Genomic DNA, 17,932 nt, shown 5'->3' on the forward strand with positions numbered 1-17,932 from the left:
TGAGAGCGGTATCAATTCTCTCATCCTTGGCAACAAAGTGAAAAGGATCATTTCCCAAAATGTTCAACTATTCCTTTGAGTTTAACTGGAAGTTTACCTGTCCTGAAGTGGCAGTATGGTCTGAGTTGGGATTTCCGGGACGGGCCGGTGCCTCAGACGGTAGGAGCGAGTGAGCCGTGGAGCTCCGGGAACCTTAAAAGTGGGGTGTGACTCGTAGATGGAGTTGTCCACCATTTCGCCACTAAAACCCCCGTTGTCGTCAGTGGCAGGATAGGGAATGGAGTCAGTGCTAGACAGCGAGGGATCCTCTGAGGAAATCTCCCAGTCTGAGGGCATTTCAGAAATAGAGAGGGACTCACTGCTGCTGCTGGAGGTCATGGAGGGAGGGATGAAGGTGTGTCCGGATATAGTTGTTTGGATGTTTTGGGGATTGCGTGGGGCCGGTTGAGGCGGGCGGCGGAAGTATCCACTCTCTGGGACATCCTCATTTTCAGTTCCAAGTCCTGCTCCTGGAGGCAAAGTCTGACTTCCCTCGAAATCCCTCCTTTCCTTCGACTGATGCTGCTGACAGGAAGTCCCTCTCTTTTTATCCTTCAGGAAGATGTGTCTCGGGTGTGGCACCGGCTTCCTCCGACACCTTCCGTTCTCTACCCCTCCGTCTTCATCTTGCTCCTCATCGCTCGGCTGATTCACCCCAAGTGCTTCCAAACTGCGGAGGATGCGCCTACGGTGGCCTGTTGGAAACACTCTGAGCTCCAGGAGGCGCTCATCTGTGAGGTCCTTGCAGTGTTCCAGAGCTTCATAGCCTCCTTGCTGGAAACATGAGGTATACTGCGACAGGCGGAGGGAAGACAACCACTCTGTGATCTCCTGGCTAGAATCTGGAGGCTCCCACATGATGCTTAAGTGTCAGCTCTGCCACATCAGGAAGGACTTCAGAAGATGCCCAGGTTTTAACTGTAGACAGAAAAACAGATAAATACTGTAAATTTAAGAGGCTGTGAAAGATAATTTTGCATGATTACACTCTTGTACCTCAAAATTATTCAGATGTGAAACATCCATAAATTCTAACAGGAATAAAATATTGGTTCAGCTCTAATGAAGGGCAATTTCCTGCAAACCAAAACTGTTCAAAGTGGATATTGATTTTGCCTTACAGGGAAGTTCTGCAGGTGTAATTTGAAGCATTGAATTTTTTCCTATAACTATCACTTTCTTCTCTAATTCATTAAAGGAAAGCTTCAATATTTTGAATGCTTATTCGCTAGGGTTACATGAGACGATCGATAACACCCTACTAACTGTACGGTGAATGTGAAGCTACAGCCTGAGGACGCTTAGCCTAGCTTAGCATACAGCAAGAGAGAAGTACTGGACGCAGCCGGAAACTCTTATATTAGCTCTGCACTGAATACAAAAACAAAAATAATGTGTGAAAACAAGTGGTCAGATTCCAGGAAGTGATCTCAACAGGTCAGGAAATAGTTTGGTACATAAGTAAACCGTTTGTTTAGGCATAATAAAAAAAAAAAAACAGTCATACCAAGCAGACATGAGCATGGTGCTGTTGATCTTCTCATGTAATCTCACCGAAACAGCAAAGATGCCTTAATTTAACCGTGTATGCCTTTGAGCTTACTCGAGCATGTACTGTACATCCAGCAACAAGTGAGCAAACATGCCAGCCAACAAAATGAAACCTAAATGTGCAACACTCAGGGAAGAAACAGCAGGAAGCAGCAATAGCTGTGACGAAATAGCAGGCCACCATCATAACATTTCTCTACTGTCAGGATTTCAAGAGACTTACCTTGCTTAAGGTCTGACATTTGAATCAAAAACACGCAAACTGAGTTTCTTCTTTGTTAATACGCCCTTTTCTTCCCCTTTTTTTAAGCACTTACCACAGCAGAGTTTCAAAAATCCAAGCTCACCACTGAGCAGTGTGCGCAGGTAGTAAACCGGCTGATGGTCCGCTCTTGTTAAACGCCTGCCTCCTGATACTTTCACACCATCTCTTCAGTGTCGAGCGCTGATGAACTGAGCGGCAGAACTGCTCTATCACACAGGATACATCAGCATCACCATCTCGTCATGTCCACTTCTCTTTTGAGTTGCAAACCTACGGTACACAGGGGATATGAAGTGTTACTTCTGCTTTCAAGTAAACACATTCTTGCTGCATATGGGTGCATAAACATTTGTGCGCCTGTGCATACAGTTCACAGAATAAACATGAACAAAAAAATGACCTGTTTTAGTTATTTTATAGCCTGGTGAGAACACAGCATCTCTTCCTCTCTCGTATATGTTTGCCTTTTAAAGTTTGACACCTTGTAGGCACACACATCGCACTTCACTTAGCAGCTTGCACACAGGAGCTAAATTAAAGTTGCCACTCCACACTTCACTATATTAAGTCTTCATCGCCGCCTATCAAACCTGCCCAGCTGTGTACTGCAGTGTTAACATGCAGGGACCTGTACTGGCCAACAGCCAGCGCAGGCACACGCCAAAGCTTGCTAGCGCATTTGACCTGGCCTGCTCCACCATCTCTGCCTTTTAGCGCTTGTACAACCACCCACACAATGTGTGCGCACACAAAGCCACACACACCACAGAGCCCACACATTCAGCAAACATTATTAAGGGCTGGATATAGGAGTTTTGATCTGCAGCTACTGCCTGGTGTCAGAGCCCGCAGAGTGTTTAGATCAATAGAGAACAAAAAAAAAGAGGAGATGAACAGCTTGCACATGCCACACGGGCATGGGAACATATGAAAGTATGAGTGTGTGTGCAGACATGAGGATCATAAAAGGCATACAATAGGACATCAGATAATTAGAGTAAGAGATAGTTCCCTCTGCACAGCAAAACCAAAAGCCTGGCTGCCAGCATAGTAGAGGTGTGTGTGTGTGTGTGTGTGTGTGTGTGTGTGTGTGTGTGTGTGTGTAATAGCAGAGGTATGGTTATACAGTAGTGAGGGTGAGTCACAGCATGCACGCCCATGCATGCACACCAACACACACCTAGCTCATACTTCTGCACAAAGTCCAAAGTGTGCCCCCTTCCTGGTTTGAGGAAAGAAAATACCTCTACTTGCCTTTTTGTATTTTGAAATACAGCAAACTCATTGCATCAGGTGTTTAAAGGATATTGTAACAGTAGCAGTACTTTAAAAATACATATAAAGAGAGAGAGAGAGAGAAAAAAAGCAGTGCTCCATGTGTGTTTTCATTGACAGCAGAACGTGTGAGATGTGCTCATTTCTGTGTTTACACTTAACTGGGAAGAAGAAGAAGAAGAAGAAGAAGAAGAAGAAGAAGAAGAAGAAGAAGAGAAAACAAAGGTGTTACACCACTGTGGTTGTAATGCAACAGATACTAATTAAAGTGTGACGCAGTTTTACTTCACCTACTCGCTTTCACGTGTCTAAATATCCCCAGAAAACGATGCTAACGCTTCCACGAACGACAAAAAAAGCTACTTAACTTCTGGCTAGTTTGTGGCCACTTTTGTCGGATTTACGTCAATAAAGCCGCTGACGTTCCTCGCGGTGTTGACGCAACGCGTGCGTGCCTGCGGTCGGCAAAAGCTTACCTGCCGGGTGGGGGGGGGGGGGGGGTTAAACACGGGAGGAAGCTTCACGCATCACCCGCACACCTCCGCGCACTCCATCTCTCGCCGCTCGCCGTCATGTCACGCCGCTCCGAGTCGTCCCGAGCTCAGTTTCCGTCTGTGCCCCGTGTGAGAGTCAGCTCCACGCCCCGTCTCAGAGCAGGGCCGCGAGTTCGAGCCCAGCGGAAGTCCTCACCTCAACACGCCTGACTGCACTGCTGGAGTGTAACTGAGAGTACAGTGTCCAGGTATTTTTATTTTTGCTTCAGTGTTACTTCTACGCCACTGTTTCTGGTGGTGGAAAGTAGCTTTCTACCATACTGAAGTAAAATTTTGAGGTACTTTTCTGCTTTGGTATACTTCTACTCCAGTGCAATTCAGAGGCCACTGTATTATTTCACAACTTTAGTTAGCCTTGTCGCTTAGTGGCAGTGCCGGACTCGGGATGTTTGGGTGGCGGGGGCGAAAACAAAGAAAGGGCACCAGCTGTATGTGGTGGGGCACCAGCCCGCAGAAAGTCATCATAGAAAGTTGTTTTCTCCACTGGAATGGCACCCTGTTTTATCTACTATAGGCTCATACAATGCCGTTTTTCCATTCCTGGCTGTACTCGGTTTGACCAAGCCCCCAGGAAGAGCGCCAGACTTTGAAGCCAACTTTCATACACGTTTTTCTGAGCGTCTCAATGACTCGTTTCACTCTCGATTTGATCCATTCGGTCCAGTGACATTTGGAAAGTCTAGAAGAGCCGATTAAATTATTTTATCCCCATTCAAGTTAGCAGGGTGCTAAACAGGAAGTTAGCCAGCTCAGTCAGCGGTGGGCTCTAGTGTCCACACTCTATGGGCCACTCTGTTGTTGTTAGGGTCAGGCGTGTGTAAACTGACCAGTCAGAGGAGACTGGGTATTCGGGAGGCGGGGCCTTAAAGAGACAGGAGCTAAAACAGAGAGTTTCAGACAGAGGGGGGAATATGGTGCTGCAGCACTGGACAGAATGAGAAAACTAATGTGTTTTTTGAGCATTAAAGCATGTAAAACTATTCAAGTAGTAGCCAGAAATAAGATTATGAACCTGAAAATGAGCAAAAGATGACTTTTACTCAGTGAAAACTTTTCATCCGCACATTGTTTACTTAGATTTTTTGTGATAAAGGATTAAGTGCTCTTCTATCGGTGACGTAAATCCTCCTACTTCTTAAGCTAGATAAACTATTTAAAAATCCTCTTGAATTTGCTGCATCCTCACAAAAATGCAAACAGGCTGTTTATAAAATCTTATGAAAACTTTTCAGAGATAGGTGGTTCTCACAGGGCAGGCATGTCATAAGATTATGACGATCTTATATTAAACTACCCAAAAGTATATAAAGTAGCTAAAATGAGCTCAAGCTTCAAATTCTGCAGCAGTAATGCAGCAGGGATATTAATCCAAAAACATCAGATATAAGAGTAAAGCACTGACAGCGTAGTTTTACTTTTTAAACTTTTGTTTTTCATAAAAGACTTTTACTTTTAGTGGAGTATTTTCAAGTGTGGTGTTAGAACTTTTGCTTAAGGATCTAAATACTTCTTGCAGCACTGATGTTGACAGAGAAGTCAATCTTTTTGAGCTCCGATTGTTCTAACTAAGCCTGTTCTACAATGAGAAAAGCGTGCTTGCATGTGATAAGCACTGGAGAACAGCAAAGTCGAGGCACTTGTGATGTTTTGTTGGGAATACGTACGTGTCCCAGCTTGATCCTGAGGCCCCAGGCTACATTCAACACAGACAGGAATGTAGCGGGCTGCCTGGCACACTTAATGAAGCGAGTCCTGAGGAAAGAAAGAACACTTTCTGTTTCACTATTTCATCTTCAGTTATCATATTAGTTTATTTTTATGGGGCGTAGAATGCAGTATTGAATGTATACTGTGTACGCCGTGGCTTTCTCTTCCTAAGACAGGAAGAGAATTGACAGATTAAACACTATTGGTGTATAAGCATATACATTAAGTTGTTTTATGAAAGCTGAAATGTTACTACTACTGCTATCACTACTGTTACTGCTAGTGGTAATTGTAATATAAATCAATAAATAAATCATGATGAATAAACTTGAATTTAAGTTTAAAGATCAAGTTTATTTGTCATTCCAACTATAGGAAAATACAGTTAAAATTAAATGAAATACAGTTTCTTCTATACAGTATACAGTTCTCTATAACAGTGCAACTTCTATCATTAAAGGGGCACTACGCAGTTTTTGAAAAATAAATTCAAACTCAAAGTTAAAATATATGATATAAATTAGGTAATAATAATAAATAAATAATAAACTCAGAAGTAATTATTTGATATATTCCCATAACTGAGTTAACAAGTCGTCCTCAGAGGGACAAAAAGGTCCCCAGAATTCTGTGTAAGAGACAGGAGGCTAGTGAGAAATAAAAACTCTCTCTTAAAACTACATAATGCACCTTTAATATACCACTGTACATTTTAAACATCTTTTGAAAATGTATATTGTCAATATATTCGTTATGTGTATTTCTCCTATTGATCGGCATCATTACTGTTAAATGAAATAAAAAGCCATACATGAATGAATGAAATAACAGGGTGCAGTGTGCAGAATCAGCCACATGATGGTGACAGAGTGCTGCAGCGCTGTAGCTTGAAATGTCACAGCAGGAGAAGCACAGGTGTAAATAATGAAACTAACAATGGCTGAATTACACATAGCTGCCTCAGTTTCAGGGTCCTGGTGTTGTGCATGGTGGCTCAGTAACACATTTTTCTTCAAATTAATAAAGATGTTCAACCAAAGTAGTTTATAATGGTAGATTCAGATGTTTTCTGGGAAAAAAAGCTGGTTTTCTATTAAAAGAATTGTATTTGCCTGTTTTGATGAGCAAAATTCAACTATTAATTCAAACATTAATGTAACATAACTTAATAAAATGGTCAGCAACCAAATATAATGGAGTAATTATATGTTGTAAATGTCGTTTATCCTGAGAAAACATATTCTCAGAGCGGGACTAGACTGTCGAGAGTATTACTCTGGTGGGCCTTTAGTGAAAGATGTAAACACTTCTTCCACTACGGATGTGTTAGGATTGTAAATTCCACAGGAAACCCACAAAATGACACTTCAGTTTCAGTGTTTTTGTCTCTGTACGCTTCAGAAAAACGCTCTAGAGCCACCGTGACCTCCTCCTCCTCAACATACATACCTTCAAAACATTTCTGACATTGAGTAACTGCCACATGTTTGTTTTTTTATGATTCAGGAGTGGGTAAAGTTAAAGAGCTGACGTCTTTTACTGTCCGGACATACAAGCAGTAAAATGAGTGACAGAAGAATAGAGGAGAGGGACGAGATGTCTGCAGGACAGCACTCTGTCTTCCTGTGAGTCTTTTGCACCGTGGCTCCTCTTTTGTCCCTCTCTGCCACGCCTCCGGGGGTTTTCGCCTTGGCAACATGTTTTACTGCTGGCAGCCATATAAATACAGCATTGGCTCCCAAACTAGGAACGCTGTACACAGCAACAGTCAATGCCAAGGACACAGCGAACAAGGGGGCTTCAGCTTCAAATATAAAAGGAGGTACACAAGGGAATGCGATGTATTTTAGTGAAAATTTGATATCATTCATACACAAAAAATGTGTTGAAGGAGGGAATTGCTTTTGCCCTATGCAAGATGGCATGAAAAAGGGACCGAAAACAGGCCAGATTTGATACTTCTGACTTTTATCTCTTGCATTTCTTTTTAGCTCAGCATGGATGAAAACCTGCACCTGAATAAACAGAAGGATGAAGCTGAGCCTCTTCACGACAGGAGGAGGGAGGACAGTCTCCTCCACATGTTGACTGAATCTATTCGAAGGCTCGAAGCTGTCAGACGCCGCAGAGATCATCACAATGGAGCGGTGGGTGGGAGGAGATGCACGAGAGAGGAGCCAGGTAGAGCTGGCAGAGAGGAAACACAGAGAGAGGCGCTCAGTCCAGCGGAAGGAGAGAAGGCTGATGAGAGAGAGTGCAAGCAGAAAGTCATGGAGGTGCTGAGGGAGCTGGGTGTTTTTCACTCAGACAGAGTGGCAGCATGGAGAGAAGTTCTCAGAGAGTGTGCCCACACACTGGCCGAGCCTCCAGCAGGGGGCGGCGATCAACAACATCCATCAACAACAGGTGTGTGAGTTGGTCTGACTCATGCATGGCCTTCACAACCTTTTTCAGGAGTTTCAAAGACCTGGGGTACTGGCTAATGTTAAAGCAGTTAAAGGAGTTGAAGTGTTGAAATGTCAGCTGAAGTCGTAACACTGAAAGTAGTTCAAGTGTTGTTGCAGGGTGAAATGTGAGCAGTTGACGCCGTGGCATACTCAGGATGTTTGAAGGGCGGCAGGCGAAAACATTAAAAAGGGCACCAGCTGTATTCGGTGGGGGGAATCAGAATATAAAGCACCTCCTGAAACTGCTGAAGTCAGTTTAAGTGTGCCTACTGAAAGCAATTGAAGAGTCAATAAATAACATTGTTAAAGGAGTTGAGGTATCAGTTGAAGAGAGGGATCTTATGTAATAAAAGCAATTTAAAACCTACTTGTGAGGCAGATGCAGCAGTTGATTGTAAGCACGAAATGGAGTTGAAGTGTTAAGATGCTGAAAGTAGTTCAAGTGTCAGTGGAAGTCGAAACTTAAGCATGAAAAGGGGTTTAAGTGTTGCCTGAAAGAGCGTAACAAGATCAGGTTAAAGTGAATTTGAAGCATTGGTAGGCAGATGAAGAGTCAGTTGATGAGGACCAAAAGTTATTTTTAAGAATATATATTAAATAAAATATTTTATTGTTGTGAAATATAAAACTATTTCCTTTATTCTTCATGTCTGTTCTGTTTCAGGTACAGAATCTAAAGTCACGCCTCGTTCAGACTCCTTCAGTGATACTTTTCTAAGTGTTGGAGAGGAAATACAAAACATTATGGACAAACTAAACACAATCATTACCAAGCTAGACAAAGAAATCCTCAAATCATGCACTGTGGAGGAGGCTCCAACTGTGGATGCAGCACTTAAGGAGGCCAGAGATCCAAAAGCATCGGAACAACCTGAAGATGACACCAATCACCTGAACTCCCATGAACCCCTTGAATCTGACCCTGGGCGCAAACAGGACGTTGAAGACGGAGATGATCAAAGTCAGACGATGACCTCAGCAGACACCGAACAAACATCGGACTCCAGATTGAGCAGGTGTAACGATGTGGAAGAGACAGGGCAAGAGTTAGTGGTCAAAAGTCAAGGGAGAGATGATGGACGGGAGTGTGTTTCTAGTCAAAGTCAGACAGAAGTCCTGGAGGAGACGAATGAAAGTGACAAAGGCAAAGAGGAGACAAACAGAGGATGGATCACAGTCGGGTAAGTTGACGGAATCATCATCAGAATACTTTTATTTGTTCCCTCAAATTCACATCTGCACGTATTATTTCTAGGCTCACCGGTCAACAGGAGGACACCCATTCAGATGTACCGGACGCCTGCTTTGTCACAGCACCCATGGGTGTCGCCGAAGCCCTGAGATGTGAGGTGGCCGACACCCTCAGCTGCCTGATGGTGTGCGGCTCGGAGGAGCTGGTCAGCAGGGTGATCAGGGTCAAAGTTCAGGATGCGGCTAACTTTCACTTCCCTGTAACCGTGGTGGTGCCTTTCTGCGCACGCTACCGCGGCAACTACAGGGACGTCGCTGTCAAGATGGTCGACGGAGAGAGGAGGGTGAGCTACGTCACTCCTGTAACAACAGAGGGCACGTACGGAGGACAGAGGGTAAACTTCTCTGTTACTTACAGTTTGTTTTGTGTAAAAATGTTTCGATTATATCCAAAAATTCAGAATGAAATTCAGAAATTCAGTTTTGATGTTATAACGTCTGTTGTGTCGCTATCTAGTGAAGTTAGCATGCTAAGCCGCTAGCCACATCCCGTGCTAGCTATATAAACACCAAAACTCCCCTGGTCCGTGAGCTCCCAGTTCAAATCTCTAGCTGCAGGGCTAAGTGAGCTAACTAGCTAACAGCAGCTACAGTTATTTCCAAGTTTATATATTATTCAGATACTTTTGTCAAAACAGATGATTTCATTTATGTTGTGTTTCTGTCTTGTTTAGGGCTCATTTGCAGAGGTGAGGGTGTACTCCCTGGGCCTGTTTGCTGTAGTTTCCTGTCTAAAAAGAGAGAATTACACAGTTCCCACAAAGGGTTTGTCACTCAAGCTCCCCATGGATCCCCGGATCTGTCTTAACTACCTCCCGGGATCCTTCACGGCTCCAGTGATGGCACAAACCATGGTATGGAGATGATGATTTAATCACTATCCATTTATGTGCCGCTTTACTTTGAAGGCAAGCGTGTTTTAGCAGCGATCACAGGTTTACTCAGCTGGTTTATTATGGATCGAGGGCTGTTTGGGTTTGAGAAATGGGTAAAAACATATTTGAGATCAAGAATTTGATAATCAAACGAATAAAGTTGTTCCAAAATGAGATAAAAACAGAGCCATGGTGAGGCAAAGAGAGGAGAAGAGAAGAAACTGCCTCTAATTCACAGACTTGAGTTCCCACTGATGTTTGCTGTAGAGAAATGAACAGCTGTGGTCGATATTTGAATTGACTTCCAAGTCCAATCATCTGTGAGCTGACTTCACCACAGCAGTTTGTCGCTTGATCTGGCGTCAAAAACCAACAGCTCCCCCTCTGCATGTCTCTCTTTGATAACACAGCATGCAGTCGGCAAAACAAGACTGTGGCAAAATAAAAAAACTATTTTCATATCACACGGCATCTTCGTCCAAACTGCTGCCTAAATAATGCAGAACAGATGTCTCCTCGTCTGCCTCAGATCCAGCCCGTGGACGCTGCGCTCCTGGCTGCCGTCAGGTCCAGAAGCGATGAGTATCACTCGGTGGTGTCAACGAGCCCACTGCTCTACCTCACCCACCCGTCCTCTCAGCCCCTGAGGAGACCCCTCACTCTCACCCTCCCCTGTCCTCCAAATCCTGAAAAGAAGAGGCGCACAAGAGAGCAACGAGAGGAGCAAGGTCACCGAACTCGTCCTGTTAGTGCCTGTCCGCCGTGGGATCAACCTGCTCCCCACAGAAGGAGGTGAGTTAAGTGGGGCCTAGTAGCAGAATATAATATTTATGTTTTCATGTATATAATCACCTGAGACTAAGAATATTTGTGTTTTAGTTACGTTAAGCTCATTCTAAGGTAACGAAAGCACAACAATATATCTGCAGTGAGAGTGGGTACTCCTCCAGTGTGCCATGTTTCTATGGTAGCCCAGAAGGGACAAACCAAACACTGGCTCTAGAGAGGGCCTTTCACGCTTTTCTTGTCTTTCTAAGGGAAGGTGAGACGAGGGGTGTTCAGTTGGTTGTAATCTGCAACCACACCACTAGATGCCACTAAATCCTACACACTGAAGCTTTAACTTCTGAAAGCATGTGTTGTACAAACCATTTCTAATGAATACAAGTTTTAGCTTAAGCTAAGTATTTTAACATGAGGATTTAGCATCAAAGCACCGTTAGCGTCCTGCTAACATGGCAGTAGACTCTCAGTCTCGTCATAAATAGAGTGTGTTTTGTTTTTCATCTTTCCGTCAGAATCCTGGGTGCCTCCGTGAAGTCTAAGGAGATGTCCGATGAGCTGCTGATCGCTCTGGGTTCAAGAGACAAGCAGTGGAGCGTCTTGGATAAAGTCACAGTCAGGAACCAGCAGAATGGAGTGGTGTCGTTTGAGCTGGCAGAGAACTTTGACAGGTTTGCAATACGGTATTTTAAAAGCACGATTCATGCAACTTTAGTCAAATAAATGTAGTTAAACTTTATTTAAATGGTCCTTAAACAGCTGATCAAGAGAGATTTACAGGATGGCCAGGAAATGGAACAAAAAACATGAATTTATTAGTATCAATTTAAGAGAGATTAAAGGTTTTTATGCCTAAACTAATAAACAAACTGAGCTTAAAGGGCAACACAATTTCATACTTGTTTTACTTTGTTTATATTTGGCGGACCCTGCCACCTTTCTAGCTTCAAATAGTGTTCTGGGGACCTTATTTTCCTCTGAGAACAGCTTGTTTATTCAGTTACAGGTGAAAAACTGGTATTTTTAACTTGTTATTATTGTAACTATTACAATTATGAATTTGAATCTATTCTCCAAAACTACATAATGCCCCTTTAATACACAATCTGCAATACTAGCCCACTAACACACGAACAATCAAAGGAAAAGTATGTTTAAGTTGTTTCTTAGAAATGCAAATGATCATGGTGGGCTCCATCATAATTGATTAAGCCCTTGATCAAAGACAGGTCAGATAAATGGAGTCTGACTGGACAGTCTTGTGGCTACAGGAGCTCAGATATACAGTATCTTTGGGGCCAAGAGCACATATTGCTTTGTAGAAAAAAATATTAGAGCAGCAGATTCAATTGTAAAGCTAACAAGGAGCCACTGCAGGGAGGCAAGAGAAAAGGTAATATGGTTTTCTGATCTAGTTAGAAGCCTCGCAGAAGTTCCCCGAACCACTTGGAGGCTGCAAAAAGAAGCTTCGGTGAAAATACTGAGAGTTAGAGTAAATTAGATGTGCGTGCCTGGAAAGATCCTTGATTGAGAAAGTCCAAACACAGGCGTTTTATTTTCTCTAACTATCTTAAACTGCCTGCGATACTTATCATGACTCGTTATCATGAGCATTTCTGTGACTGCAGCACTCTTTGGATCTGTTGTTGCACCATCCAACCCAAACAGATCAGAGCACAAACTGAGATGTGAGGCAGAAACATCCAAAAAAGGACTACAGACAGTGCAGACAAGCCCAGGGTCAGACTCATGGGTTCGTTTGTCGCAGATCCAGCGCTGAGTCGTCCTGTTTGTCCACTCAGTAAAAGAAACATCTGAAAAACACACAAAAGAAGACCCTTAACAGTCTCCTACAAGCCCTTGAGAGGTTTTGTGATCGTAATCTTCCGTCTCTCACCACATCTCCTCGAGCCTGTGCCTCGCTGCTAAAGCTGATCAACCACTGTAGTTGGTCTGCGGGATTGTAGGCGTTCAGCTCGCTGCTCTGGTTTCCTATGCACAGTGTCAGAATGGGCCTGCGTCTGCTCACGCTACGAATGAGGATGTAATAAATCCTGCATCTGACCAGAGAACAGAAAACAGGCATCACAGGGGAATTGAAGCGAAACCAAAATAGTTTTCATTTGATTATGTACCTCCTTGCAGAGATGCAGTTAGCGGAGGTCGGCTCCAGGTCTGTTTGCTTCTCAGGAAACGCAGGTAACGAGCATAAAACCTTCAAATCATGTGTTCCTTGCAGTGCTGATCTTGTAATATCGAGGAGGCTGTTAAAACTGGAACAAACAGTAAACAATATTTGATGAAGACAGGACTAAAATGAATGATTCTTCATTTATGAGAGTAATTTAAGATCTCTTCAACACCTGTCAGTGAAATACAGCCGTTTGAGTTTTCGTTTTGCCACAGAATTCACCTGCAAGATACAAAAAAACAACAGTTGTGAGTATTTACAGCGATTAGACTCCAAACTGGTGGGGGTTATTTTGCTTTCATAACAAACTCTCTTTGTTGTCATGACTGAATAAACAACACAAAGGACAACACAATTTCATACTTTGTTTATATTTGGCGGACCCTGCCACCTTTCTGTGTACTTCAGGGGACCTTATTTTCCTCTGGGAACAGCTTGTTTACTCAGTTGTGGAAAAAATAAATATTTCTGAGTTAATATTGTAAATGAACAAATTCTAAGTTTGAATTTCTTCTCCAAATCTACGTAGTGCCCCTTTAAATAAGATAAAGCCTTATTTGCGTATTTAAAAATACAATTTCAGAAAACTTGTAATACAAAAAATAATCATCTCAATCGAAGTAATCAATTGGGGAAGTTTCATGATGATTTCATGATTTTGATGTTCCCCTTTAGTTCAATGTTTTCAGGTCTCTCACAACATGTATTCGGTATCGGCGGCCCATGAGCCCGATGAGTGTGTTTGACAGGCGCAGAAGGTTAGCGGGGTCCTGGGCCGTCCTCAGAGCCACGTCCACACACCGACTACCGGCAGTGACTGTCATCAGGAGTCCTCCCACGACATGGAGGAGGGAGAAGACGTTGCCCCTGGATATAGACAGAAACAGAAAATTGATGAATGTGGATCGGCATATTTGAGGACAACAGTTAAAGTCGACAGAAAATCACAGATTCCTTACTCACTTGTGGACAAGGAGCTCTGGTGGAAACTTGAACATGAAGGGGTTCAACAGGAACGACTCCGGCACTGGAGATGCTGGAATAGGAAAACCATGATCACTTGGTTTTAACTCCCTCCACATATTTCCTCCTTGTGTTGTTAATAACAACCGCAGCATTTCCTTTACTCTCTGTTGTTCTTGCCTCGTTTTATCTCGAGTCAAATACATCGACAAGACATCTACAAATACTCACCGCTCGCACGACTACTTTTCTTCTCTCCGGGGGTTCTCGATGTTAAGAGTACATCCCTTTCAAGTCGACATGTTCAGTATTTGAGCACAGCATGATAAGAAATGTGGAGCGCTACGGCTAACCAGACGTAGAGCCAGCTTTGCTTCACATAAGGGGTTTAAGAAAGGCGGTATGGATAAAGGGGGGGCCCAAATGCTTTGAATTCCAGGCTTTAGCATTTCTATGTCGGAACATAAGTCGATGGTAATGTAACGTAATCTCTAAAGAAGTCAGAGACAATGTGGAAATAAAAGTTTCTGATTCTGTTTTTAGTCTTAAAACTTTAATTCTGAATATCAGACCTGGTTGTAAAACCATCTTTCTTATCTAAAACAGCTTCCCCAGAGAATAATACATGTTCAAGAGGTAATATGAAATCTTTATTCTGTCTTTAAGTGTATTAAGTCTGTATTCAGGCCCATGATAACAGACTCGCCCTTTCCTTTTTTCAGCAACAATCTAATCTCTCCGCTAAGCTCTTAACTGAGCTTCTGTCTCTGTCTCTCTGCCTCCCTCCCCTCAGGCTGCTGGTGATGCGTCTCCTCTCTCCGCTGCTGCCCTGCCATCTCACCTCCCTGGCAGAGGAGCTGGAGGAGTCGGTCTGCTGCCACGCGGTCACCGTCCTCCTCCAGCCCAGACAGGACGAGCCTCACGCCGTCCTGGTGGCCGCCCTGCCCAGCAGGGACCTCGGCTGGGAGCTGTCCAAACTGCGAGCACAGGGCTACGGCGATTTCTCGGAGACCTCGTCTGAGATCTCCATGCGTGAAGGAGATCAGCTTCTCCTCAGGTTCAGTGGCAACATCACCTCCACAGGTAGGGTGTGAGGTAGACTATGGACTTACTAAAAAACTTGTGTTGTGCTGATGGTCACATACATGTACGATATTGTTTCTTTCTGGCATCTGAAAAGCCTTTCCAAGTTTTCAGCCTTGCTAGAACGGCTCTCGGGCCAACGTTGGTCCACCGCTTTGGTCCAGACTGAAATATCCTGCCCGTTCTCACCAGACCAACGGCCTTAAGGGACGTCTGTGCAGTAAAGTCTTTTTCTGTTTGTTGTTAGGCGGTAACCTCTAGAGGCTGAGGTAATTATGTGGGGAGCAAAGGAGGAAGTCAGGTGATATTTGGCACACATGACATTGTAAAAACACTCATGGTTCCCAGAGGATGAATCTTAATACATTTGGTGATTCTCATCGAGTACCGTCAAAAAGGTCAACATCTACATCTTTTCAGTACTTCAATTTATGACCAAATACCTGCAAAACTAATGACACTCCCATCAGCTTTGGTTTTACTTTGCATTTTGTGCTAATTTTCAAATGTTAGCATGCAAGTGGAAAGTGGCTCCTCTACCACAGAAGAACTGTTCAAAGGGGCTCAGAGTAAATATCTAACAAGGACTTTAAACACATATACAGGAGCCTGACGATGACAAATTAGCAGAACATCCATGTGAATAATAGTGACTGTAAGCTGACATTAGCATTTAGCTCCAAGCACAGCATCAGAGCAGCTAGCATGGCTGTAGACTAGTTTTACATTTACCACCAGTGTTCTCTGGTCTCTTTGACACCTTGGCAACACCCACCTGACGCTACTTCCTGAAAAGCACAGTCGCGATTACATTTGCTTATTTGAAAAGTTCAAATGATGGTTACAGATCAAAGATAACTATGCAAAGTTGGGATATGGGATTCTAACAATGAGGTTTCATCTATGCAAAACACTTTATGGTGCTGAACCTGAAACCTGGCCTTCATATGGAGGGAAGGAGGCAAAAAGAAAGTTTGATGCAGTGAAAGTAACCCTAAATGTAGATACGGCAACTGAAGTAGATGAAAAGTTGTTGCTGTCTTTGGGGATGTCAGAAGGTCAAAGAAAGGTTTGTCTTCCTGCTGCTTCTCGCCAAATAATTGGATATATCTGCAGCAGAACTGCTCTGACATCTTTCTTTAAACTGCAGTAATAATCACAAGATTTTGCACGTCTATGTTTCACACACAGGAAGTCAAAGCGACCAACATGATGTCCCTAAAGACAGAATCACCTTCCACAGTCAGCAGAAGAATCAGCTCTCGGTGCGTCTGACAGAAGTGGACCCATTCGGGAACTACAGCTCCCCCCACTACAAGGGCACAGCCGTGTTTTATAAGGTCACCAGAGGTCAGCTGGAGCGGCGAGGCGACGAAGCGCTCCCGACGGACACGAAGCTCCTGGGAGACCCCGTCTGTAAGCTGTCTCTGACTTTGCCCAAGGTGAAGACGCATTCAAGAGGAGCTCTGCATGATTCGTGGCGTTAAAACCTTCACAATAAAAGCGCATTCTTACGTTTTATTCCGCTTCCTTTCAGAAAGTGAGAACCATCAACCGGCCCGTCATAGCTCGGGTGAAGTTATGCGAGGAGACAGGTGAATCTTTTTTATCTATTAATCATGCATTACAATTTCAAGTCGAATGTTTTGTAAAGCCATAAAAAATCCATTACCTTTCAGCCTTACCTCCATCCGTCATCTCTTGCCCTTCCACCAGATTCCCTCTCAGACTCTCTTCTTCTCTGGTTGTCCGGGGAGCTCTCAGAGGAAGAAGTAGCCCTCCTGGTCCTCGCCCTGCGTCTCCGTCGTAGCGCCGCCCAGCTGGTGAAGCTCCGGGCGGGGGACAGCCTGTCCACCCAGGCCTTCCACGCCCTGGCCATGTGGAGGAGAGGGCTGCCTGCTGCCACACACCAACCCAAGGCCTCTCAGCTGGCTCACTGCTTAGCCAAGAGCGGCAGGCCGGACCTGGCCAGAGAGCTGCTGCTGCGAGCCACCAGGCAGGGCCCGGTGAAACAGGGAGGCTTAAAAAGTAGAAATCACACGGCTTTTTAAAGGTGCAGTATGAAGTTTTGGGAAAGAAATTTTAATCAGAAGAGAAAGATCGTCATTGACTGTTTGAATTTATTCTCCAAAACTATGTAAGTGCCCCTTTAATGCTGCTTATGGTCAGAGTCTGCAAAATGAGTTGGTGGCAATGTTGTGTTTCATCCACAAGGGGTCAGCATTGGACTGTGAGATTCCGTCTTCTCTTCCCAGACTTAAGTCGATAATGTCCATCAGTCATGAGTAATTTGTAGAGGTCTGAAGACTTCATATTATCAATAAAATCGAAAAGATAAGAAATACCTGAAAAAATTTATCTAATTTTGTTTGGCAAATACTTTTTTCCAGCTTTTCTGTCCTGTTAATTGTCTCATGACCCCGTATATTTGCCATGGGGAGCCCGAACCCAATGCTAGGATCTAGTGGGTAATATTTCTTAGCATTTTCTGTGACGTATTTGAAGCAAGAAAAGCTGTAGATCACCACATAGAACATTTTCAGACAATCATGTATTAGAAAGTATTTAGTTTAGCCATTTGTAATCAACGCTGTACCTCATAATATGTTTTATAATCCAATAAATAAATAAAAAAAGAAAAACATGCACACTGTACGTGTTTGCAGACTGTCACGCACTTTATCTCTTGTGAGTTTTCTCAGGTTATTTTTCCCATTCAAAGTCTGACATCCATGGAGGCATTAATCTCTGACAGCGCCTTCATATTCAGACTTTATTTTGTAGTTTGGCTCCACGGACAGGTGGGTGATTTACACGACCAGTCAGCCATCTCTTCTCTCTGCGTAAACAAACGCTGACACTGAGCTGTGACCTCTTTTCAGCTCCCTGACACCAAGCCATCTTTAAGATTTGACGGCGTCTGCTGACTGGGTCCAAGAGCGCTCGGT

The 17,932-nt window shown here is 43.7% G+C and overlaps 2 protein-coding genes across 5 annotated transcripts in view; one reads left to right on the top strand and one right to left on the bottom strand.

The window, feature by feature from the left end:
* Positions 1 to 2,082, bottom strand: part of arap2 (ArfGAP with RhoGAP domain, ankyrin repeat and PH domain 2) — a 119,288-nt gene extending 117,206 nt beyond the window's left edge. The window contains exons 1-2 of the mRNA XM_073475204.1: positions 1,908 to 2,082; positions 98 to 957 (exon numbers count right to left, since the gene is read on the bottom strand). Of these exons, the coding sequence (XP_073331305.1) occupies positions 98 to 897 (800 nt within the window). The 5' untranslated portion in view covers positions 898 to 957; positions 1,908 to 2,082. The remainder of the gene's footprint in view (positions 1 to 97; positions 958 to 1,907) is intronic.
* A 1,567-nt stretch (positions 2,083 to 3,649) lies between these two features.
* Positions 3,650 to 17,630, top strand: dthd1 (death domain containing 1). Of its 4 annotated transcripts, XM_073474492.1 has the most exons (12): positions 3,650 to 3,872; positions 6,898 to 7,213; positions 7,383 to 7,797; positions 8,503 to 9,019; positions 9,094 to 9,424; positions 9,764 to 9,943; positions 10,494 to 10,756; positions 11,263 to 11,418; positions 14,695 to 14,984; positions 16,176 to 16,426; positions 16,522 to 16,579; positions 16,701 to 17,630. In XM_073474492.1, exons 3-12 carry the CDS (start codon positions 7,389 to 7,391, stop codon positions 17,033 to 17,035), a joined length of 2,790 nt encoding a protein of 929 aa, XP_073330593.1. In that variant the 5' UTR covers positions 3,650 to 3,872; positions 6,898 to 7,213; positions 7,383 to 7,388; the 3' UTR covers positions 17,036 to 17,630. The 4 variants fall into 4 exon arrangements, with proteins under 4 accessions (XP_073330593.1, XP_073330592.1, XP_073330594.1 ...); XM_073474491.1 differs by lacking the exon at positions 6,898 to 7,213; XM_073474493.1 differs by lacking the exon at positions 6,898 to 7,213 and having other exon boundaries at positions 16,664 to 16,884.
* Positions 17,631 to 17,932: the final 302 nt, after the last annotated feature.

This window comes from Pagrus major, chromosome 10 (genome assembly GCF_040436345.1).
Source record: "Pagrus major chromosome 10, Pma_NU_1.0".
NCBI lineage: Eukaryota > Metazoa > Chordata > Actinopteri > Spariformes > Sparidae > Pagrus > Pagrus major.

What these genes read in the sequence shown, in the direction of transcription:
- dthd1 (XM_073474492.1), top strand. Translation starts at nt 7,389, where the DNA reads ATGGATGAAAACCTGCACCTGAATAAACAGAAGGATGAAGCTGAGCCT. An exon ending in ACAACATCCATCAACAACAG is followed by an intron (nt 7,798 to 8,502) that starts GTGTGTGAGTTG and finishes GTTCTGTTTCAG; the next exon opens with GTACAGAATCTAAAGTCACG. An exon ending in CTGGCAGAGAACTTTGACAG is followed by an intron (nt 11,419 to 14,694) that starts GTTTGCAATACG and finishes CCCTCCCCTCAG; the next exon opens with GCTGCTGGTGATGCGTCTCC.